The 25,992-nt window shown below is 36.9% G+C and overlaps 1 protein-coding gene and 1 long non-coding RNA gene across 3 annotated transcripts in view; one reads left to right on the top strand and one right to left on the bottom strand.

Moving 5' to 3' along the window:
* The window catches only part of ITFG1 (integrin alpha FG-GAP repeat containing 1), a 342,666-nt gene extending 328,094 nt beyond the window's left edge, over nucleotides 1–14,572 (top strand). Inside the window, exons 15-18 of the mRNA XM_049620921.1 lie at nucleotides 801–925; nucleotides 7,463–7,545; nucleotides 10,890–11,007; nucleotides 14,244–14,572. Coding sequence (XP_049476878.1) covers nucleotides 801–925; nucleotides 7,463–7,545; nucleotides 10,890–11,007; nucleotides 14,244–14,303 — 386 coding nt within the window. The 3' untranslated portion in view covers nucleotides 14,304–14,572. The remainder of the gene's footprint in view (nucleotides 1–800; nucleotides 926–7,462; nucleotides 7,546–10,889; nucleotides 11,008–14,243) is intronic.
* LOC125915220 (uncharacterized) lies at nucleotides 762–25,823 on the bottom strand. Of its 2 annotated transcripts, XR_007455607.1 has the most exons (4): nucleotides 25,716–25,823; nucleotides 12,042–12,093; nucleotides 8,020–8,121; nucleotides 762–914 (listed from the first exon to the last, which is right to left on the bottom strand). It is a non-coding gene; the product is annotated as an uncharacterized LOC125915220 (long non-coding RNA). The 2 variants fall into 2 exon arrangements; XR_007455606.1 differs by lacking the exons at nucleotides 762–914; nucleotides 8,020–8,121 and having other exon boundaries at nucleotides 11,777–12,093.
* Nucleotides 25,824–25,992: the final 169 nt, after the last annotated feature.

The following is a 25,992-nucleotide window of genomic DNA, read 5'->3' as shown; positions in this document are numbered from 1 at the left end:
GACAAAAAAAAAAAAAAAGAGAAGACTCAAATTGCTAAAGTCCATAATGAAAGAGGATACTATTACCAACCTTAACAGAAAAGGAAGCTACATAAATAGCCAATAACACTTGAAAAGCAGCTCAGCATCATTAGGCATTAGGTAAATGCAAAAAAAGCCACAATGAGAAATACCACTTCACAACCACTGGGATGGCTATGATCAAAAAGACAGAGGAAGCATTAGCAAGGATGTGGAAAACTTGGAACCTTCATACATTATTGGTGGGAATACAGAATATAGAATGCTGTGGCCATTTTGGAAAACTAGTTGACACAAAGACTTGTATGTGAATGTTCACACAGCAGCATTATTCATAAAAAGACCACACATTGTATGATTGTATTTATATGAATCTCTAGAAGAGGCAAATCTATAGAGAAACTGATTAGTGATTACCCATAGCTGAAAGAGTAAAGGTTAGAAATAGGAGTAACTTCTAATGGGTATGGGATTTCTTTTTGGGTGATGAAAATGTTCTAAAATTTGTGGTTATAGTTCAACAACATTTTTAATATACTCAAAAACACTAACTACACATTTTAAGTTGGTGATGTTTATGGTATGTGAATTATATCTCAATAAACCTGCTTTCTTTGAAAAGTGAATCATTAATGTTAATAATCGAGACATTTCATTTCACATTTTTATCCTTAAAGAATTAAGTTCTGGCACCTAAATTATTAACATTTTTATCATTTTAATGTTTGATAAGAGCAATGTTTACAAAGATGCTTTTTTTTTTTTTTTAATAAATGTAGCTGGACAACTCAGCCAGTCAGCACATTTAGCTCTCCAACTACCATACAATGTACTTGGTTTAGGTCGAAGTGCAAATTTTCTTGATCATCTTTATGTTGGCATTCCCCGTCCATCTGGAGAGAAGGTGAGTAAAAATTTATTTTGTTTACAATGAATCTGTGTTTTAACATTCACTATTCAGTATTTGAATTCAACAATTTGAATATTTGAATTCAAATAATTCAAACTTTTTTAATCTCTTTAAAGAGATGTAGAAAAATAGACATAATGACTTAAGAAAAAGAAATAGTGATCTATCTAAACTTGCCTTACATAGAACACGTCATAATTAGAAGATATAGTTTTCTAGCATCTCTCTCATAAACCTCATGACCCCCTATCCCTCTTTTCTCCTTTTTTTCTTCATCTTGAATATCTAACATAATATGTATTTTATTTTGTTTGTCATACTCCACCTCCACTCGAATTTTAGCTTCAAGCAGCATTTGTACATAGCACTTTGAACAATGCCTGCTACACTGTTGAATAAGTATTTGTTGAATTAATAAATCTGTGAGACAGAAATATAATCCTTCAAAAGATAAAAAAAAAAAAAATTGCCACCAGGGCACAGGAGCCCTATTTGGTGCTTATTATATATCAATTTAGCTTAATCCATACATAGGATTTCAGTTAATCAAGGAGCACTTAAGCTTTTTCCTTAATTATTTATAATAATAATTGGGGTTTTTTTGGTTTTTGGGTTTTTTTAATATGAAATTTATTGTCAAATTGGTTTCCATACAATAGCCAGTGCTCATCCCAACAGGTGCCCCCCCAATGCCCATCACCCACTTTCCCCTCCCTTCCACCCCCCATCAACCCTCAGTTTATTCTACTTTTAAAAGTCTGTTATGGTTTGGCTCCCTACCTCTCTAACTTTTTTTTTCCCCTTCCCCTCCCCCATAGGCTTCTGTTAAGTTTCTCAGGATCCACATAAGAGTGAAAATATATGGTATCTGCTTTCTCTGTATGACTTATTTCACTTAACATAACACTTTCCAGTTGCATCCACATTGTACAAAAGGCCATATTTCATTCTTTCTTATTGCCAAATAGTATTCCATTGCATATATAAACTAACATTTCTTTATCAATTAATCAGTTGATGGACATTTAGGCTCTTTCCGTAATTTGGCTATTGTTGAAAGTGCTGCTATAAACATTGGGGTACAAGTGCACCTATGCATCAGCACTCCTGTATCCCTTGGGTAAATTCCTAGCAGTGCTACTGCTGCGTCATAGGGTAGGTCTATTTTTAATTTTTTGAGGAACCTCCACACTCTTCCAGAGCAGCTGCACCAGTTTGCATTCCCACCAACACTGCAAGAGGGTTCCCATTTCTCCACATCCTCGCCAGCATCTATAGTCTCCTTATTTGTTCATTTTAGCCACTCTGACTGGCGTGAGGTGGTATCTGAGTGTGGTTTTGATTTGTATTTCCCTGATGAGAAGCGACATTGAGTATCTTTTCATGTGCCTGTTGGCCATCTGGATGTCTTCTTTAGAGAAGTGTCTATTCATGTCTTCTGCCCATTTCTTCACTGGATTATTTGTTTTTTGGGTGAGGAGTTTGGTGAGGTCTTTATAGATTTTGGATACTAGCCCTTTGTCCGATATGTCATATGCAAATATCTTTTCCCATTCCGTTGGTTGCCTTTTAGTTTTGTTGATTGTTTACTTTGCGGTGCAGAAGCCTTTTATCTCATGAGGTCCCAATAGTTCATTTTTGCTTTTAATCCCCTTGCCTTTGGAGATGTGTCAAGTAAGAAATTGCTGCGGCTGAGGTCAGAGAGGTTTTTTTCCTGCTTTCTACTCTAGGGTTTTGATGGTTTCCTGTCTCACCTTCAGGTCCTTCATCCATTTTGAGTTTATTTTTGTGTATGGTGTAAGAAAGTGGTCTAGTTTAATTCTACTGCATGTTGCTGTCCACTTCTCCCAGCACCATTTGTTAAAGAGACTGTCTTTTTTCCATTGGATATTCTTTCCTGCTTTGTCAAATATTACTTGGCCGTACTTTTGTGGACCCAATTCTGGAGTCTCTATTCTATTCCATATGTCTATGTGTCTGTTTTTGTGCCAATACCATGCTGCCTTGATGATTACAGCTTTGTAGTAGAGGCTAAAGTCTGGGATTGGGATGCCTCCCACTTTGGTCTTTTTCAATATTACTTTGGCTATTCAGGGTCTTTTGTGGTTCCATACAAATTTTAGGATTGCTTGTTCTAGCTTCGATAAGAATGCTGGTGCAATTTTGATTGGGATTGCATTGAATGTGTAGATTGCTTTGGGTAGTATTGACATTCAAACAATATTTATTCTTCTAATCCATGAGCATGGAATATTTTTCCATTTCATTGTATCTTCTTCGATTTCCTTCATAAGTTTTCTATAGTTTTCAGCATACAGATCTTTGTGATTCTTAGTTCAGTTGTAAATGGGATCGGTTTCTTTGTCTTTCTGTTGCTTCATTGTTAGTGTATAAGAATGCAACTGATTTCTGTACATTAATTTTGTATCCTGCGACTTTGCTGAATTCATGTATCACTTCTAGCAGACTTTCGGTGGAGTCTGTTGGGTTTTCCATATATAGTATCATGTCATCTGCAAAAAGTGAAAGCTTGACTTCATCTTTGACAATTTTGATGCCTTTGATTTCCTTTTGTTGTCTGATTGCTGATGCTAGCACTTCCAACACTATGTGAAACAACAGCGGTGAGAGTGGACATCCCTGTTGTGTTCCTGATCTCAGGGAGAAAGCTCTCAGTTTTTCCCCATTGAGGATGATTTAAGCTGTGGGCTTTCATAAATGGCTTTATGATGTTTAAGTATGTTCCTTCTATGCCGACTTTCTCGAGGGTTTTTATTAAGAAAGGATGCTGTATTTTGTCAAATGCTTTTTCTGCATCAATTGACAGGATCATATGGTTCTTATGTTTTCTTTTATTAATGTGATGTATCACATTGATTGATTTGCGAATGTTGAACCAGCCCTGCATCCCAGGAATGAATCCCACTTGATCATGGTGAATAATTCTTTTTATATGCTGTTGAATTCGATTTGCTTGTATCTTGTTGAGGATTTTTGCATCCATATTCATCAGGGATATTGGCCTGTAGTTCTCTTTTTTGCTGAGTCTTTGTCTGGTTTGGGAATCAAAGGAATGCTGGCTTCATGGAGTGAGTCTGGAAGTTTTCTTCCCTTTCCATTTTTTGGAACAGCTTGAGAAGGATAGGTATTATCTCTGCTTTAAATGTCTGTTAGAATTCCCCAGGGAAGCCATCTGGTCCTGGACTCTTCTTTGTTGGGAGAGTTTTGATAACTGATTCCATTTCTTGCTGGTTATGGGTCCGTTCAAGTGTTCTATTTCTTCCTGTTTGAGTTTTGGAACTGTGTGGGTGCTTAGGAATTTCTCCATTTCTTCCAGGTTGTCCAGTTTGTTGGCATATAGTTTTTCATAGTATTCCCTAATAATTGCTTGTATTTTTGAGGGATTGGTTGTAATAATTCCATTTTCATTCGTGATTTTATCAATTTGGGTCGTCTCCCTTTTTGAGAAGCCTGCCTAGAGGTTTATCAATTTTATTTTTTCAAAAAGCCAACTCTTGCTCTCATTGATCTGCTCTACAGTTTTTTTAGATTCTCTATTGTTTAATTCTGCTCTGATCTTTATTATTTCTCTTCTTCTGCTGATTTAGGCTGTCTTTGCTGTTCTGCTTCTATTTCCTTTAGGTGTGCTGTTAGATTTTCTATTTGGGATTTTTCTTGTTTCTTGAGATAGGCCTGGATTGCAATGTATTTTCCTCTCAGGACTGCCTTCGCTGCATCCCAAAGCATTTGGATTGTTGTATTTTCATTTTCGTTTGTTTCCATATATTTTTTAATTTCTTCTCTAATTGCCTGGTTGACCCATTCATTCTTTAGTAGGGTGTTCTTTAACCGCCATGCTTTTGGAGGTTTTCCATACTTTTTCCTGTGGTTGATTTCAAATTTCATAGCATCGTGGTCTGAAAGTGTGCATGGTATGATCTCAATTCTTGTATACTTATGAAGGGCTGTTTTGTGACCCCGTATGTGATCTATCTTGGAGAATGTTCCATATGCACTCAAGAAGAAAGTATATTTTGTTGCTTTGGGATGCAGAGTTCTAAATATATCTGTCAAGTCCATCTGATCCAATGTATCATTCAGGGCCATTGTTTCTTTATTGATCCTGTGTCTAGATGATCTATCCATTGCTGTAAGTGGGGTATTAAAGTCCCCTGCAATTACCACATTCTTATCAATAAGGTTGCTCATGTTTGTGATTGTTTTACACATTTGGGGCCTCCTTATTCGGAACATAGATTTACAATTGTTAGCTCTTCCTGATGGAGAGACCCTGTGATTATTATATCATGCCCTTCTTCATCTCTTTTTACTTTTAATTTAAAGTCTAGTTTGTCTGATATAAGTATGGCTACTCCAGCTTTCTTTTGACTTCCAGTAGCATGATAGATAGTTCTCCATCCCCTCACTTTCAATCTGAAGGTGTCCTCAGGTCTAAAATGAATCTCTTATCGACAGCAAATAGATGGGTCTTGTTTTTTTTTGTCCATTCTGACACCCTATATCTTTTGGTTGGAGCATTCAGTCCATTTACATTCAGTGTTATTATAGAAAGATATGGGTTTAGAGTCATTGTGATGTCTGTAGGTTTCATGCTTGTAGTGATGTCTCTGGTCCTTTGTGGTCCTTGCAACATTTCACTCACAGAATCCCCCTTAGGATCTCTTGTGGGGCTGGTTTAGTGGTGATGAATTCCTTCAGTTTTTGTTTGTTTGGGGAAATCTTTATCTGTCCTTCTATTCTGAATGACAGGCTTGCTGGATAAAGGATTCTTGGCTGCTTTTTTTTTTTTTTCCTGTTCATCATATTGAAGATTTCCTGCCATTCCTTTCTGGCCTGCCAAGTTTCAGTAGATTGGTCTGCTACTACTATTATGTGTCTACCTTTGTAAGTTAGAGCCTGTTTATCCCTAGCTGCTTTCAGAATTTTCTCTTTATCCTTGTATTTTGCCAGTTTCACTCTGATATGTCGTGCAGATGATCAATTCAAGTTACGTCTGAAGGGGGTTTTCTGTGCCTCTTTGATTTCAATGCCTTTTTCCTTCCCCAGATCAGAGAAGGTCTCAGCTATGATTTGTTCAAGTACACCTTCAGCCCCTTTTTCTCTTTCCTCCTTCTGGAATTCCCATGATATGGATATTGTTCCGTTTCATTGCATCACTTAGTTCTCTAATTCTCCCCTCATACTCCTGGATTTTTTTATCTCTCTTTTTCTCAGCTTCCTCTTTTTCCATAATTTTATCTTCTAATTCACCTATTCTCTCCTCTGCCTCTTCAATCCATGCTATGGCCGCCTCCATTTATTTTTCACCTCATTTATAGCATTTTTTAATTCATCTCTGTAGCAATAGATTCTCCGATGGCCTCTATGCTTTCTTCAAGCCCAGTGATTAATTTTATGACCATTATTATAAATTCTTATTCCATTATATTGTTTAAATCAGTTTTGATTAATTCATTAGCTGTCGCTACTCCCTGGACCTTCTTTTGAGGAGAGTTCTTCCGTTTTGTTATTTTGGGTAGTCCCTGTGGTAACTCCAAACTATAGGCCACTTCTTGTGCTATCAGGAGTAACTTGTGTGGTGGGCGAGGCCGCAGTCAGACCCGATGTCTGTCCCCAGCTCACCGCTGGGGCCACAGTCATACTGGTGTGTACCTTACCTTCCCTTCTCCCAAGGGCAGGACTCACTGTGGAGTGGTGTGGCCCCTGTCTGGGCTACTTGCACACTGCCAGGCTTGTGCTGCTGCTTCAATGGGATATGGCCAAGGGCGTATTAGCTGGGGTGGATCTTCAAGGTGCACAGGGGCGGGAGGGGCAGGCTTAGCTAGGTTTGCCATGGGTGGTCCCCTGTGGGAGAAACCCTGCAGCACAGGGAGGGAGGTAGGCCCGTCAGAGGCGTGGATCCACAGAAGAACAGCGTTGGGCATTTGCACAGTGCAAGCAAGTTTGGTGAGGGGAACCGGTTCCCTTTGGAATTTCAGCTGGGAGATGGGAGAGGGAAATGGCACTTCCCAGTGCCTTTGTCTCCCGCCAAGTTGAGCTCTGTGTTCTGGGGCTCAACAACTCTCCCTTCCAGTGTCCTCTCGCCCTCCCCGCTCTCTGAGAGCAGAGCTGTTGACTTTTGACATTCCAGATGGTAAGTCCCACTGGCTGTCAGAACTCATAGGGTCCGGCCCCTCTGCTTTTGCAAGCCAGACTTCGGGAGCTCTGCCTTGCCAGGTGGGCTGCCCCTCCACCGCCCCAGCTCCCTCCTACCAGTCCCTGTAGCACGCACTGCCTCTCTGCCCTTCCTACCCTCTTCCATGGGCCTCTTGTCTACGCTTGGCTCTGGAGAGTCTGTTCGACTAGTCTTCTGGCAGTTTTCTGGGTTATTTAGGCAGATGTGGGTGGAATTGAAGCGATCAGCAGGACGAGGTGAGCCCAGTGTCCTCCTATGCCGCCATCTTCGATTTAATCTAATAATTGTTTTTAAAGTATACTAGATGTTAAATGTTCTTAACATTCTTTTTCCAGTCTGTACGAAAACAAGAGTGGACTGCAATCATTCCAAATTCCCAGCTAATTGTCATTCCATATCCTCACAATGTTCCTCGAAGGTAATGCCCTTGCTTGAACTGATTTTGGTAAAAATACTGTCAATTCAGAATCATAGAAACAGTTACATCTTTTAAAAACTCTGTCTCTATTCCCTGTGTTCCCATGAGTGCCATCATTTAATTTGCTTACAGCAAACCTTAAATGACTAAACATTCCTACACAAAAGGTCCCTGACTTTTTTTATGGAAAACAAATTAAACCCTATTAGAAAAACAGCAGGTTAACTAATTAGGGATTTATATATATTCTGATTAAATAAACTGATCTTCAGTTCACTAGCTATAAATTCTAAGATTTCAGAGTGCTGAATTTTTCAATAAGCATTGATCTTTTTAATAAATGCTTAGAGAAGTGGTATATATCCCACAGTGGTTAGGCACATGTTTTGGAGTCAAACAGACCTAAGCTAGAAACTAAGACCTGCTGCTGATGGTCAATTTCTGCATTTGTGAAGTGGGAAGTAGAACACCTACCTTAAAAAGATGAAGATGAAATATGTTTAAGACAGTGCCCAGCATAGAGTAAATTTTCAGTGAAAGGTAGATGTTTTTTATCTTTAGCAGAATATATTCCTCCTGTAAAAATAGCATTTAAATCTAACTCCTTATCTTTGTTCATTTTTCTTTAAAATACTAGATTCATTCCATCATTTTTAAAAAGTAGGTAATGAAAGTATTCACTAACACTTGTTTCATTGGAAAGAATACAAGTTGTCCTTAAAGTTAGTCTGATATCAGTTTTGGAAAATAACCAAAGAGGAAGGGTGTAATTTATCTATGAATATGTAACCAGCAGGGTGCCGTTTTGTTATATTTCTTCTCAAAATCCAGGCTGTATTGTTCTTTATTAAATTTTTCAATGGAATATATTGAATGGTTTGCTAGAACCAGCTCATGCCATCTCATGAGCTGATGGTATGCATCTTTTTCCCACTCTGTTCAGTGAGGTAACATTAAAATCAGCTATGATGGGAGTATTTACAACATGAAAATTGGCAACTGCCAATAGGTCTTTTTTCCCCACCCCAGAGAGCCACTTTACCAGCTCACTACAGGATATATTTTATGGTAGATTTAAGGGCTTTAGAAGCAAACTACTTAAGAAAACAACTTTATCACAACATTAGGCATGAAATAAGATAACATCAGTAGAGGGGCACCTGGCTAGCTCCGCCAGTGGACCACATGACTGGATTTTGGGGTTGTGGGTCAAGCCCCATGTTGGGTGTAGAGATTACTTAAAAATAAAATCTTTTTAAAAAGAGAAAACATCTCTAGAAACAGTTATAGCCTGAGTTCAGATATTTTTTAATGAGTCTATATTATGTGTTTGTTACTTCTTTATACATGAAATTTATAACAAAACTAAAAAATCTGCACTATGCATAGGAAGCTATATAAATTATGGTACTTCTATATGGTCTAATATCGTGACACAGAACAATCTCTTAAAATAGAGTGGTAAGCAAAAGACAATAAAAGGCAAATGCATTTAGAATATGTACAATAAGCAACCATTTGTGATTTGAAGAAGATATTTGTGCATATATGTCTATGTATGTATAGAATATCTCTGGAAGGATATGCAGGAAATTGGTAAGAATTGATTGCTTCTGAATAAGAAACTAAACATTGGCCTTTTGTCCATATTTTTTCTTACCAAGATTTTTTTCTTACGTCTTTTCATTTTTTTGTTGTTTATTTTAAAAGAACTGCCAAAAAAATCTCATGAAAGAACTTTTTTTTTTTTAAGTATGAAGTAAGGTACTGAGAATAACTAACCTCAACTAACAGTATTCATTTTCTTAGTTTTCTTACTTTTGAATTTTGGAAAATTCTGTTACAGTTTTCTTTTATAATCTCAACATTTTTCATGTTTCTCTTGCTCTTTCTGAAGAAATGTTCTTTTCAAATTTATGTACATAATAAAAACGTTAATTGATTTTAGTTTGAGGTGTATTTTGAGATTTATTGACTAGAGGCTAACTTACAGATCAATAGATTTTAATTATCCCAAAATAAGTCAATTACTACTTGCTATTCATTGGAATGATCTTACTTTTATTAAACTTTTAAAATAAAAATAGGCTAAATATATTTTTTAAAAATCCATGTATATGCTTCCTATAAGAGACTCCCCTCAGATGTAAAGTCACACATACTGAAAGTCAAAGGAAGGAAAAAAGATGTTTCATGCAAATGGAAAGAAAAAGAAGCTGGATAGCTATATACATATATATATATATACATACACACACACACACATATATATACATATATGTATATATATACATATATATACATATATGTATATGTGTACATATATATGTATATATATACATATATGATATATCATATATATATATATATATATATCAGACAAAATATTTTAAAACAAAGACTTTAATAAAAGACAAAGAAGGGCATTACATAATAACACAAGAGTCAAAAAAACCCAGAGGATATAATAATTGTAAATATTTACGCACCCAGCATAGGAGCACCTAAATATATAAAGCAACCATTAACAGACCTAAAGGGAGAAATTGACAGTAATACAATAATAGTAGGTGACTTTAAAATGAAAATATATCCATCATCTATTTTCAGGGAGAATAAAATTCTTTGTATATAACCACCTGCAGTGTTGGTGATATAGACCTTAAGCTTTTCAAGGTTTGCAAGTGCCATATTACGTAGACTGTTTTAGAGAAAGAGCTAGTTCTATTTATGCTAAAGTCTGTATATTGTCATTAACACTGAGGGACTAAAAGTGATTTTGTAAGAAGTCTCAATGTCATTGTGGTAATGTAAACCCTCCAACATGGCACAGAAATGGTAGAAGTGTTTTTACACAAGTCATCTATCTATACCCACTTAGTTATATGGCTGTTTTAGTTGGCCATAGTACATACATGAACAAGGATCAGAAAATAAGGTGACATGATATCAAAATTATATAGTCTTGAAGTTCAAGGTTGCAAATTCAGCAAGTAAATCAAGACATAAAAACAATCTCTAAGATTGTCCTAAGTACCCTTAATAAGTTCACTTAAGAATAATTCTCACAGGATCAAAGAAAAATAATGAAGCATCTCATCAAAAATTCTATTCTGTTTCAGTTCTCTGAGTGAAATCTGAACTCTGCAGGATCATTAATATTCTTAGCCCTATCTAAATTTAAGTGCTGTTGTTTTATTTATAGTGAATGGATAGTTGGGAGAATGAATTAATTGATGAATCAACTGTTTCATTAATTAATAGCTATTTGCTTTTGGGTCTCAGTAGAATTTTGTGATTTTTCATTTAAATGTGTAATTTTAATGATTCTGTTTTATCTACAGCTGGAGTGCCAAGCTGTACCTTACACCAAGTAACATCGTCCTACTTACTGCTATAGCTCTCATCGGTGTCTGTGTTTTCATCTTGGCAATAATTGGCATTTTACATTGGCAGGAAAAGGTTTGTTCATTTAAATGAAACATTAACTTTTGTTAACTTAGAATAGTAATACATTGCTCTCTAAAAACATTATATTTTAAACTTTTTTCAAATAACTAAGATTTTCTGATTTTTCACATTCTGTCCATAATGTCATCTTACTGATAATTTCTTTCATCCTCTCAACTTACAAATGTCTCTTAACAATTCATACAAATCACAGAAAATTATTTTAAAACTTCAGTGCTGTATAATAGTAATAAAATGATCACCCAAAAATTACCAGAAATATAGAAAAACTTAATTAGAAACAATTTCATAAAGTCCTGAAAAATAATTTTTTTAACAAGCCTGTGTTTATGATCTACTTAGAGCCATGAACCCTTTTTTCCAGGAATAACAGCTATCTCTATATAAAGAATTGAAACACAGACAAGTTAAATGATTTTCTCAAGGTTTGGATGGGAAGTAACAACTAAAGTGATAAACATCTTTTCTATTTGTAAAGTATTCTTTGCACTAAACATATTTCTATTCTTTAGTATAACTCCTAAATAATTAAAAACAACAGTCCAAAAACATAGTTTTTCTTTATACAGTGTTTGTGAGGAGGAAAGAAGAGGCTATCACATAAATTTACTAGCAGTTGAGATATAAATTGAAAAACCAATTTCTATGAAAATGTGAATATGAATTAAATACATGTGTTAGTAGGAATATATATTAAAGTATATAACTAGCAGGTTCCAACAATGTTCCCCAAAAAAGTCTTCTTTGTGTCATACAACTGTTTTCTTTTTTTTTTTTTTTTTGTAACTACTCTCTTTGGATTGTCATGCCCATTATAATTATTTTTTATTAACTAAATTTACCATGTGTTTTAGCTGTTTTAACTTATGAAAAAGAGAAAAATTTAACTGTTCTGATAAATTTTCATAGGTTTGTCTCTCCCCAAAAATTACTCCTTTCCATCAAAAATGATAACAGAAACTTACATATTCAGTCAATTTTAAGATTGCAACTTAAGAAGTAAAATAAAGGGCGATCCTACATACTTTTTTTCCAGAAGTATCAGAACACAGTCTGAAGTATTAAATAGCTCTAGACCTATAAAGGAAAGGAAATTAATTTCATTAATTCCTCAGATCATCTGATTACAGGATAAACATTGTGGACTTATAATAATGATTCAGTGACCGAAAATTGAAGTTTTAAATACAGATGTGGATTTAACCATATATGCTCCACTCTGGTACTGTGGTTCTTCTACCTTTCTGACCACTTCTCTTTCACCTATGCTGGGTGCTCCCTTCTACCATTTCCTAACCATAGTGTCTGCCTTAGGGTGTCTTCTTTGTACAGTTTTCCTGCCAATTTTATCCAAAGGCATAACTTCACACTATTACTTCAAATACCCCTAACACTCTTCTCTCCCTAAAGGTCTCTTCCCCCATTTCTAGCTGTCTCCATGACATCTCTACCTAGATCACTTATAAGCACCATAAAACCAGTATTGTAGGGGCACCTGGGTGGCTCAGTTGGTTAAGCCCTTTGACTCTGGATTTCAACTCAGGTCATGATCTCACAGTTTGTGGGATCAAGCCCCAGTGGAGGGCTCTGTGCTGGATGTGGAGACTGCTTAGGATTCTCTCTCCCTCTCTCTCTCTGGCCCTTCTCCGCTTGTACACTTTCTCTGTCTCAAAAGGAATAAACTTAAAAAACAAACAATATTGTAAAGCTTTGTCTTCTTTCCTACTTAACTATAAAATTTGATCAGTTGCCCCACTGATTCTGATTCCATAGCAATCCCTGCAGCTGACCCCACATCTGCATTCTTACTCCCAGGGGCTTTAGGTTCAGCTCCTTGTTAGGTCCTGCCTGGTCTCCCGGAGTTCATTCTTTCCCTTTCCACTTCATTGATTGCACTGCTGCCATATTATTCATCATCAAGTTTAGCCTTAATCATGTCACTCCTCTGTTCAAAAATCTCTTGCCTAAAATCTGTAAACTCCTTAGTCTATCATTCTTAGAACTTCCATAGGACTCCACCATATACCTTTCCAACCTTATTTGTTACCAGTTGCTTTCAAGTATTCCATGCTTCTGCCCCACTTGGCATGATTATACCTATTTCATGCCCAGTTTGGAATGAATGCCCCTCCCCCTCATTTCCATGACTACTATCTTTTCAAAGCTTTCCCTTTCCTCACTCCAACCTAGAAGTAATCTCTCTCCCAGAATATTAGTGACATTTTTCACTTTTTTTTCCTGAAATACAGTTAATTCAATCTGGTTTGCTTTTTTCTTTCTAGGCTTTAAGTTCCTTGAGAACAAGATACAAAACTGAGGATTTTTCTAATCCCTCAAAATACCAAGCACAGTACTTTGCTGGGAGTGGAAGGTCAATGAATATATGCTAAATCAATAGGTTAATGCAAAAATAATTAACGTACTTTGCTTAGATTTGCTTATAGTGTTAAGAATGGGAAAAATAGTTGGGGTGCCTGGGTGGTTCAGTTGGTTAGGCTTCCAACTCTTGGCTTTGGCTCAGGTCATGATCTCACAGTTGATGAGTTCAAGCCCCACATCAGGCTCTGCACTGATAGTGTAGAGCCTGTTTGGGATTCCCTCTCTTTCTCTTTCTCTGCCCCTACCCCGCTGGCACTGTCTCTGTCTCTCTCAAAATAAATAAACTTTATTAAAAAATAAAATAAGAAAGAATGGGAAAAATAGTTAATTCCATCCTTGTAGAATTAAATGTTTACTACTACTTTCAAATAAATAATAAATGATAACCAACTCAGTATTTAAGGAAAAGGAACATTTCTTGTTGGGTTTTTTTGTTTTTTTTTTTTTAGTTTTTGTTTGTTTTGTTTTGTTTTCTTGAGTTTATTATCCCTTTAAAAGAAAATCTATCTTCCCCCTGGACAGTACTTTGTTTTTTTAATTGTATTTTTTACTTATTAAAATTTACATCCAAATTAGTTAACATATAGTGCAACAATCAGGAGTAGATTCCTTAGTGCTCCTTACCCATTTAGCCCATTCTAGTTGGTTTTTCAATTCAGTTAGTGGGTTCTTAATTATAAAATAGCTACTGTAAACTACAAAAATTTCATAACATTATTACATAATAAAATCACATCGTTTACCTACTACTAGCTTAGAGGTTTAAGATTTTTTTAATTAACATTTCAGAAATGGCTTTTATTGACATTTTCCTATCATTTATAACCTAGTCTAAAATTCTTTTTCAGAAAGCAGATGATAGAGAAAAACGACAAGAAGCCCATCGGTTTCATTTTGATGCTATGTGACTTGCCTTTAATATTATGTGATGGAACAGCTATTCACTTGATTAACTGAAATACTAAATTTGGCTGATAGAAGAAAATAGGGGATTTTGAATATTATTTATAAATGATGTATCCTTTGGTAATTATTGAAAAGTATTCAAATAAATATGGTCTGAATGTGTCACAAGGTCTTTTTTTAAAGCACTTTGTATACAAAGATTTGGGTTATTTAAATGTGCTGTATGTTTTGTTCCTTTGTGGAATGTGTTGCATGTACTCAGGTGTTTATGTATTTATAATCTTATTAGAATAATGATGATGGAAAAAGACATGTATAAATAAAAATAAATGAGCAGGGATTTTTGTGTTCCACTTGAATTGGTCTTGCTTTTTCTTCTAACTGCAAATTATACTTTTGTGAATGTATCACAGATAAAGTTATTTCACCTTCGCCACAGTGGGCCAGGAATCACTCACTGAGGGCACACAGGGTAGTGATTGGGTACTCTGGCTTTGGAATTGCAGTCCAACAGACTTGCCTTAAATTTCCAGTTCCACCAGTCACAAGGTGATTGAATTTGGCTAATTGCTTAATCTGTGAGCCTCAGTTTTCTTGTTTACAAATGGGGCTAAGAATACTACTTACTTGAGTTTGTAAACATCAAATGGGATGATGAATGTGAAGTGCTTAGCTTGGTGCCTAGCACAGAGTTAGTGCTCAATTAAGTGGTAGTTGTCATTGTTACTATTTTTAGATTTGCTTTTTACAGACTTCTACAACTAATTATCAAAATATATAGACTCAATAGAATTTTATTTTCAGGCATGAAGAAATCATATTCTTTGGAAAGCCTAAATTCTTAGGGTGGTTGACATCTTATATAACAATTTATTACTTGCTCATATTAACTACAAATGATAGTACCCTCCAAGAATTAACGTGCACTAAAAATTTTCTTTTGAACACTGATCCTAATCATGTGATAATGAAGAGTATTTGATTTCTTGAAAGGAAACTGCTGTAGATAGCATCTGAGAATGCAAATCTTCAACCACATTTTTATTCTCAAAAGCATTCTCTAATTTACACTCACACTTCAATGCAAATTTTTGTGAACTTCACCTCACCAAAAAGTTACCCTAAGATTTAAACCTAAGACTGGGAAAAGTTTATATGTCAGTGCTAATGATTGTCTAATGTGCAAATGGACATATGATGCCTATAAAACACAAAAACTTACCCCCCAAAATTTAATTTTTTTCTTTGTGTTATTTTTTTCTTCACAATTCACTGGGAATGGCATGTGTGTAAGTGGTTTACTTTGTGTATCTATGCATGTTAATATGTCTCCTTAATAAATACTGTGTATTGAAACAAAGTATTTTGGTGAATTTGTAAATATTTTGTAACTAATTATAAAGTCTAAATCACCTTCTGGACCATGAGACAGAGGAAAATTGATTCACCCATTGCCTCCTTGTGAGTTCATGCAAGATAAGAATCCCCTGACTACAGTACTTAGTTAAATTCACTAAATAGTTATCAACAGCAATACTGTGCCAGGCACTATTCCACGCTGTCCCTAAAGACTGTTAGGCTGAGTATCTATAAATTGATACAGCATGAGGTTTAAAACTCACTTGGGAGTCAGGATATATGGAGGAGTAGTGTTATAAGCAAACCAAATGTTAAAAAGAAAAAAAGAAGAGAAAGGAATACTTCACAATTCCTTTAATAAGGTCAATATTTCCCTAACACTAAAACCAAGTACATTACAAGAAAATAAAACTACAGGCCAATATAGATGCAAAACTCAACAGAACATTAGTTAATTGTATCCAGAAATATGTAGACAGATAACATGTAATAATCAAGTGGGTTTCCTCCAGAATGCAAAACTAATTTCACTATTTGAGGTAAAAAAAAAAAGGCAGTATAACTCACCATACTAATAAATCAGAAAAACCATCTTTTATCCTCTCAATAGACACAGAAGGAAAATTTAACAAATCTAACATCATTCCTGATTTAAAAAAAAAAAAAAAAATCTAGGCAAACTGAATAGAACTTCCTTCACCTTAAGGGGCATTTTTTTTTTTTTTTAATCTGCAGCTAATGATGTTTTTTAAACCTGAGCTAATCTGCTCACATACTTAATGGTGAGAGACCAAATGCTTTCTCCCAATGACTAGGAACAAGGCAAGGATGTCCTCTCCCACTGATAGCTTTCCACATAGTCCTGGAAATCTTAATAATCCAAGAAAATGAAACAAAAGGCATACAGATTGAAAAGGAAGAAATAAAACTGTCCCTATTAGATGACATGAATGCCTAGAAAATTCCCAGGAATCTACACACCCACACAACCTCCTAGAACTAAGTGAATTCAGCAAATTTGTGGTCAACACAATCATTTTTTTAAAGTTTATTTATCTTTGAGAGAGAGAGAGAGAGAGAGAGATGGAGTGTAAGTGGAGGGAGGGCAGAGAGAGAGAGGGAGACAATCTGAAGCAGCCTCCAGGCTCTGAGCTGTCAGCACAGAGCCCAATGCGGGGCTTGAACCCATGAACCATGAGATCATGACCTGAGCTGAAGTCAGATGCTTAAATGACTGAGCCCCCTAGGTGCCCCAACACAATCATTTCTATATAAACACAATTAAACTCTTATGTGGAACTATTAACAAAGCATGCATGGGATCTGTATGCAGAAAACTATAAAATGCTGATGAAAGAAATCAAGGAAGACTTGAATGTAAAGACTGTGTTTATGGGTTGGAAGATTCGATCAAGCAAAGATGTAACACTCCCCAAAGTGATCTATAGATTTAATCCTTATCAAAATCCCAGCAGTTGTTGTTTTTGTAGAAATAGACAAGATTATTGTAAAATTTACATAAAAGAGTAAAGGAACTAAAGTAGCTTAAAATAATTTTGAAAAAGAAGGCAAAGTTGGAGGAATCAAACTATCTGATTTTAAGACTTACAATAAGTCTTAGAATAAATTTATAGAAATCAAGATAGTGTGGTATTGACAAATAAATAGAAGAGCAATGGAACAAAGTAGAGGGTCCAGAAAGAAACCCACACAAATATAGCCATTTGATCTTTGACAAAAGTGTAAAAGTGATTAGGTGGAAGACAGTCTTTTCAACAGATAGTGCTTGAATAATTGGTCAGATATATGCAAAGAGAAAAAAGGGACCTTGACCTAAACTTTCATACCTTATATGATAAATAACAAAAATACCTAATATGATAATATGATCATAAACTTAAGTGCAAAGCATAAAACTATAAGACTGTTAGAAGAAAACATAGAAGAATATCTTCATGAACTGGGGTTAGGCAAAGTGTTGTTAAAAATGACACCAAAAGTATGATCCATAAAAGAAAATATTGACAAATTTGACTTCATCTAAATTAAAAACATTTTCTTTGCCAAACACTTTCAAGAGTATGAATAGACAAGCTGCATATGGGAAGAAAATATTTACGAATCATATATCCGAAAATGGGCTTGTATCCAGAATGCATAGTAAACTCTCAAAAGTCAACAATAAATTAAAATATATACAATTTAAAACTGGGCAAGACACATTACTAAAAAAGATATGCAAATGGCAACTAATCAGATGAAAAGATTTCCCACATTAGCTGTTAGGTAAAAGAATATTAAGAATCATGAAAAGAGGGGCGCCTGGGTGGCGCAGTCGGTTAAGCGTCCGACTTCAGCCAGGTCACGATCTCGCAGTCCGTGAGTTCGAGCCCCGCGTCAGGCTCTGGGCTGATGGCTCGGAGCCTGGAGCCTGTTTCCGATTCTGTGTCTCCCTCTCTTTCTGACCCTCCCCCGTTCATGCTCTGTCTCTCTCTGTCCCAAAAATAAATTAAAAACGTTGAAAAAAAAAAAAAAAAGAATCATGAAAAGATACCATTACACACCTATTATAACAGCTAAAACAAAAAATACTGACAATTCCAAGTGCTGACATGGATGAGGAACAACTGGAGCAAACTGGAATTCTCACATATTCCTGGTAGGAATATAAAAGAATAAAGCGACTCTGGAGAACACTTTGGTAGTTTCTAAAATCAAACACATTTTTATATATGCATTGAATATATAATTTATATCAGATACAAAATAGATTTTAAAACAGGTAACATTTATAAGAGCATCAAATAAAGTCAATTATACAGGAATCAATAACACAAGTTGCATCACATCTCAGTGGGGTTTATAAAACTTTCTTGAGGAAAATTAAAGAAATCTTCAATAAATGTACATCTATACCATATTTGTGGACAGGATGACAAAGTATTGTCAAGATGTCAAATCATCTCCAACTCCACTCAATATCCCAACAGATTTTTGTTGTTGTTGCTGCTAAACTTGATAAGCTGTTTATAAAATGCATATGGAGTGCTCGCTTCGGCAGCACATATACTAAAATGCATATGGAAATACAAAGGGCCAAGAATAGCCAAGACTATCTCGAAAAAGAACAAGAACTTACTCTATCAGATATCAAAACTTAATATAAAGTTATAATGATTAATACAGTGTAGTATTAGCAAAGAGACCGGTGGATTCAAGACCTAAATGTGAAATGCAAGTTTATAAGCTTTTAGTATTTTTAAACATACATAAATAAGTTCATGATCCTGGGGTAGGGATGGGTTTCTTATTCAAGTCACTCATAATACTATAAAGTAAAATTTTATATGTATAGAGCATATTAAAATTAATATCTTCCATTCACCACAGACACTATTAAAAGGGGAAGAAAAGCCATAAAATTAAAGAAAATATTTCAACACATGTAAGTGATTAGTATCCAAAATAAAGAAATTCTACAAAATGATTTTAAAAGCCCAGTAAAAAAATTGGGCAAAAGTTTTGAACAGGTCATTCACCAAAAAAAGAAATCCAAGTAGCCAATAAACATATAAAAAGGTGTTCAAATTAAGGGAATGCAAATTAAGCAAACAAAACATCAGAAACAGGAACAAATTGGTGGCTGCCACAGAAGAGGGAGTGAGGGGGTGGGCAAAATAGGTAAAGGGGATTAAGAGGTACAAACTTCCAGTTCCACAATAACTGTTATGGGATGAAATGTACATCAGAGAGAGTACGGTCCATAAGATTATAATAATGGTCACAGATGGTATCTACATTTATCATGGTGAACATTTTGTAACGTATACAATGATCAAATCACTATGTTGTACATCTTAAACTAATACTGTATGTCAGCTATACCTCAATTTAAAAAAAGGAGAGGGGCAACTGAGTGGCTCCATCAGTTAGGCGTCCGACTTTGGCTCAGGTCATGATCTCGCGGTTGTGAGTTCGAGCCCCGCATCCGGCTCTGTGCTGACCGCTTGGAGCCTGGAGCCTGCTTCAGATTCTGTGTCTCCCTCTCTCTCTGCCCCTCCCCCGCTCACACTCTGTTCCTCTCTCTCTCTCTCTCTCTCTCGCAAAAATAAAACGTTTAAAAAAATTTTAAAAAGGAGAAAAATAGTTATGTTACATGAGAAAAAAAAAAGGAAGGAAATGATGAAGAATAGTAATAAACTCTGGGGAAATGAGAAGATTATAATCAGGCACAAGCACTTGGGGAGCTTCAGGGTATAAGTGAAGCTTTATTTCTTGATCTAGGTGGTGTTCACATGGCACTTAGCTTTATAATTAACAAACATACATATTTGTTTCAGACAGTTCTCTGAATATTATATTTCACAATTTTTTTTCCTTTTCAAATTTTTATTTAAATTCTAGTTAGTTAACATACATTGCAATATTGGTTTCAGGAGTAGAATTCAGTGATTGATCACTCACATACAATACCCAGTGCTCATCACAAGTGCCCTCCTTAGTATCCATCACCCATCTAGCCCATCTCCCACCTACCTCTCTTTGTCAATCCTGTTTGTTCTTTTTTAATGTTTAGAGAGAGAGAGGGAAAGCATGAGCAGGGGAGGGGCAGAAAGAGGGGGGACAGAGGATCTGAAGCGGGCTCCATGCTGATAGCAGTGAGCCCAACATGGGGCTCAAACTCATGAACAAACCCCCAGATCATTACCTGAGCTGAAGTAGGATGCTCAACCGACTGAGCTACCCAGGTGCCCCTGTTCTCTGTCTTTAAGAGACAGAGAACTGTCTTTCTCTCTCTTCTTTCGCCCACACCCCCTTTCCCATATGTTCATCTGTTTTGTTTCTTAAATTCCACATATGAGTGAAATCATAGGGTATTCGTCTTTCTCTGGCTGCCTTATTTCACTTAGCATAACACACTCTAGCTCCATCCACGTTGTTGCAAATGGCAAGATTTCATTCTTTTTAATGGCTGAGTAATATTTACTGCATATATACTATATATATATATATATATATATATATATATATATATATATACTACATCTTCTTTATGCATTCATCAGTCAATGGACATTTAGGCTGTTTCCATAGTTCGCTATTGTTGATAATGCTGCTATAAACATCAGGGTTCATGTACCCCTTTGAATCTGTATTTTTGTATCCTTTGGGTAAATATCTAATAGTGCAGTTGCTGGATTGTAGGGTAGTTCTATTTTTAACTTCTTGAGAAACCTCCATACTGTCTTCCAAGTAGCTGCACCAGTTTGCATTCCCACTACCAGTGCAAGAGTGTTCCCCTTTCTCCCCATCCTCGCCATCATCTGTTGTTTCTTGTGTTAATTTTAACCATTTTGACAGGTGTGAGTTGGTATCTCATCGTGGTTTTGATTTGTATTTTCCTTATGATGAGCAATGTTGAGCATCTTTCCATGTGTCTATTAGCCATTTGGATGTCTTCTTTGGAATAATGTCCATTCATGTCTTCTGCCCATTTATTAACTGGATTATTTGGTTTTGGGGTGTTGAGTTTAGGTTCTTTATAAATTTTGGATACTAACCCTTTATCAGATATGTCATTTTATTTCACAACTTTGAAGATACTCTTACAAAAGTTTCCCAAAGATCCTTTTGTAGATCACATATCTATAAATATAAGTTTCATTATAAATCTTATGTATTTTATAGCATAAAAAATAGTTTTGAGATTTTTGTTAATAAAAAAATAATTTAGATACTTCCTTACAAGAATTGAAGAACACCAATATATAGTTGAATATATACACATTCTAATCACACTAGCATTAATAGCATAGGATATAAAGCAGCACAAATATTATTCAGTCCTTAAGCTGAACATATAGGAAAGTTCTATTATCTATCAAACATTACCAAATAACTATATAAAGAATTTTAGTTTAATTATGGTTTCATGTTGTACAAATAATCCAGCATTCATTTCAGCTTGTTATAAACAGGTTTAAGCATAAGGTAAATAGATACTCCAAAATGGGATTTTGGCTTTTAAGAAAATGATACCATATATGTTAGCAATGTTATTCTAAGGACTATCATTAGGACCTTTTTTAGTTTTTCACAATCAAATGAAAGTAAATGGTTGATCAGAAATTCTCCTGATAAAGTTGAAATACTTTTGTACTGGTGGTAGGCAGTATTTCTTAAAAACTTCCTTGCTTCGGAATTACAAAAGTAGAAATTTGGAAACAAGTGTAGTGTAGGTGACAGTGTTACTGAAAGAACTGGTTTTGACTCCCTGGAAGCAGCTCTTCTTCAAGATCGGTAACAAAGGAATAATTTTGGTTCATGAAGGTATAAGTATATGGACTGAATTGTGCCTAATATGAGTATATGGACTGAATTGTGTCCCCCAAATCCATATGTTGAAGCTTAAACCCTCAGTGTGATACAGATGGAGAAGGGCTTTTGAGAATGTAATTAAAGTTATATGAGGTCATAAAGGGTGGGACCTTAATGCAGTCTGAGGTGTCTTTATAACTGGAAGAAACATTTACAGTGCACAGAGAAAGGGCCATGTGAAGCCACAGCGAGAAGTCTGCAGTCTGCAGGCCAGGAAGAGAAGACTTACCAGAAACCAACCCTATGTGCACATTTATCTTAGACTTCCAGCCTCCAGAACTGTGAGAAAATATATTTCTATTGTTTAAGCTACCCAGTATGTGGTATTTTGTTATGGCAGCCCAAGCAGACTAATACAGTGGGTTAAAATTTTTTTTAAGTTCCTCTTTTCTGTCCCTACAGTTGTATAATTACAATGAAATCTTCATCTATATGATATTGTTTTTCACTAAATTTCACCATCATTGTTGCCATATCCACATGCTATATGAAAAGCAGTGTAAGACCCCCTATGCTACTTTAGTATGAAAAAATGTTTCTGTACATCACCTTGGTTATGTGTAAATTCCTGTCTTCCTGAATCATATCTCTGTATTAGTCTGCTCAGGCTTCCCTAACAAAATGCCATACACTGAGTGGCTTTAGCAGCATTTATTTTCTCCTGGTTCTGGAGGCAGAAGTCCCATTTCAAGGCTCTAGCCATTTGGGTTTCTGGTGAGAACTCTTCCTGGCTGGTAGACTGCCACCTTGTCACTTTGTCCTCACAGGTCATTTCCTCTGTGTTGGAGTGTAAAGGAGAAGGGATCACTCCCTGGTGTCTCTTCTTTAAGGATACTAATCTGATCAGATAGAGCCCCCTCCTCATTTAACCTTAGAGGTCCCATCTCCAAATATAGTCATACTGGGGAGTAGGACTTCAACATATGAATTCTAAGGGAAACAAACATTCAGTCCATAAAAATCTCTAAACAGAACCACCAACCTTCCTAGGCTATCATTTAATAAGATGTTAGAGCTCCCAAACTCTAGTGAAAAAGAGAGACAACAAAAAGCTGTTCAGGGTGTGCCTGGGTGGCTCAATCAGTTAAGGGTCCAAATTTGGTTCAGGTCATGATCTCACCATTCATGAATTCAAGCCCCGCATCAGGCTCTGTGCTGACAGCAGGGCCTGGAGCCTGCTTCAGATTCTGTGTCTCCCCGCCCCTGCTTGCTCTCGCTCTCTCTCTCTCTCTCTCTTTTTTAAACAACAAAAAAAAAAGCTGTTCAGTATACACTGAGATAAAATGATGTATTTTTTATGACTCATTTTCCTAGTAAGTCAGTGCTACATACTATTCAAGTGCAACAGGGAACCTGGTCGGAGAAAAGCCAACTTAAACCATAGGAATGAGTGGTGCCTGGGTGGCTCAGGTGGTTAAACATCTGACTTCAGCTCAGGTCACGATCTCACAGGTTCGTGAGTTCCATGCACTGGCAGCGTGGAGCCTGCTTTGGATCCTTTGTCTCCCTTCCTCTCTGCCCCTCCCCTGCTCACACACTCTCTCTCTCAAAAACAAGTAAACATTTTTTTAAAAATAATATATAAACTAGGAATGATTCTGTGAGGAGTTGGAGAAGTTATATCTACGCCTTGGAAGATCGGGCAGGATGCAATGAAGGCAGAGTCCCCAGTCACCTGGGAATTGGCAGGTAACCTAGAAACAGACTTGAGTGCTACTGGGTGGTCTTCTGAGAGAAACTAATTCAAATACAGAAGTCTCCAACTGAGACATATGCAAAGTGCTTTCCTTTTGATTAACATATGGCCACACAGTAGTCCCAACCATGATTGTGCTTTATCACATTCCTTGAAAAATGTACTACAATTATACTAGTACAGCCAAAAGATAGGTGTCTTAAAGGGAGCCAAAAATAAACATCCCCAATCTATAGCCAATATCCTAGAGGAAAAAACTTTTTTAGGTTTCATCAAAATGATACTACCAGTAAGAGCTACTAGGCCAAATGTGAGTACTGTGTATACACTTTTTAAATCACTACAGTTGCTCTAATACCCTCCCCGCTTTTACTATATCCTCAGTGAACTGCCAGATTAATCTTTCCAGAACTATATTACTCCACTATTAAAAACTATGCCTCTGGCCCCTGAATCAAGCACAAACCCCTCTGCCTAGCATTCAAGCAAGAATTTCATATTCTATCTTTACTACCAGACACAGCACTTGCCCCAAATGCAATGCTAACACTTGCTCCTTGCCTGACTTGAAAGCTCTTCTGCCTTCTCTCCTCTCCACTTGCCATCCACACACAGCCTTTCCATTCTTTGTGTGTCATCTCCTTCATGAAGTATTCTCTGATGACATCACACACACTGATTCTTCCTTCAGTCAACAACTATGCATTAAGAAACCTATTCTGTTCCAGAAGTTGAGAGGACTCCTTCCTCCTAATTCTTTTTGTCCACATTTGTCTGTGACTTAAATTTAATACTTACTACTGTCCTAGTCTTCCAATATGTCACTTTATACTTGTGGGAAAGGATCTTGAATGTTTTATTTACTAGTTGGTTCACAAGTGATTTGTGATTTGTAGGTGATTTGTCTTGGGAACCCAAACATACACATCTTTTATACCTCCCATAGCACATGGCAAAAGACCAAATATCTTGCTATTAATTTCTGTTAAATATGTTTTTACTTGCAAACCTTGTGAATACTTACTTTTGTGCCTTTCTTGGAGGGACAGAAGGAAAAAGAGCTTGGCATCCTGGAAGAGTTTTTTTCGGTTGCCTAACATTGTCCTTAACTATAATTTGTTAGACAAGTATTTGTGGAGTTCCTACTGGAGGTCACATACAGGCACAAATATTCTATTATGGTAAGTAGAGTCTTAATCACAGCCTTAAGTCCCCAGCACCTATTATGGTTTTCTGCATAGTTAACTCAGTAAGCATGTGTTGAGCGTCTCTATGAATGTAGCCTCCTGCCCTCAAGCAGTTCATATTTTAGTGGTGTAGGGGTAAATGGGAAATAGGTGATGAACAAAAAAACAAGTAGAAGAGCTAGGTAATTTCAGAGCATAACAATTACTATGGAGAAAATAAAACAAGATATATTAATACAGTTTGCTAATTTGGATTTTTTTAGCAGCAGAGTAGAGCAACCCCATCAACATGGCTTAGTGGACAATGCCGCAGCTTTTCCAGGTTCACAACCCTTTCTCCCTTGCTGTGTGGCTCTGGACAAATTACTTAACCTTTCTGGCCTCGTTATTCCCACTCTTTAACAGTACCTACCGCATGAGTTGGGTGTAAGGATTAAAAAGAGTTGATATGCATAGTGTTTGGCATTCTGCCTGGCAACCTGGGAAGTGCTCAGGAAATGCTAATAATCCCCAAGGCCGTCAGGTTAACTTACCTGACGCTAAGGGAAGGTGAGAGCCTCAAGCGCCCCCTGCCCCTGAGCCCCGCCCAGATCCACGCCCCCTGCCCAAAGCAGATAGTCCAGCAGGGGCAAACTGGGGCAGAGTTTTGACCTTGAGCTGAGTCCTAAGAGGCCGAGGGGTCGGCTCCCCTTTCTATCTGAGAGGGCGCGCGGAGATGGCCAGGTGGGGAAGGGCTGCGGGGCTCCCCGTTCCCTCCCTGGGGCCAGAGGCCTCGAGGGCTCGGACCTGCTTACCCCGGACGCCCTGCGGCGGCGGGGAATCGGCCGGGCTCTCCCTCAGCGCCGGCCTCTCTGGATCAGCTGTTCGCAGCCGAAGGGGTCGAGACGGCGGCGCCCCGCACCCCCTCGCCCCGCCCCCAGCTCAACGGTCGCCGGCGCGCAGCCCTCCCAGGGCGCGAGGCCGCGGGCGGGCCCGCCAGGCGATTGGCCGGGAGGGTGCGAGGGGCACGCGGGCGGAGGCGGGGGGCGGGCACATGCGCGCAGGCGGCGCGGCCGGCACGCGGCGCTCGCG

Source organism: Panthera uncia (genome assembly GCF_023721935.1).
Source record: "Panthera uncia isolate 11264 chromosome E2 unlocalized genomic scaffold, Puncia_PCG_1.0 HiC_scaffold_19, whole genome shotgun sequence".
Classification (NCBI taxonomy): Eukaryota; Metazoa; Chordata; class Mammalia; order Carnivora; family Felidae; genus Panthera; species Panthera uncia.
The sequence above is the reverse complement of the archived record's forward strand: the minus strand, read 5'-3'. Positions and strand labels throughout refer to the sequence as shown.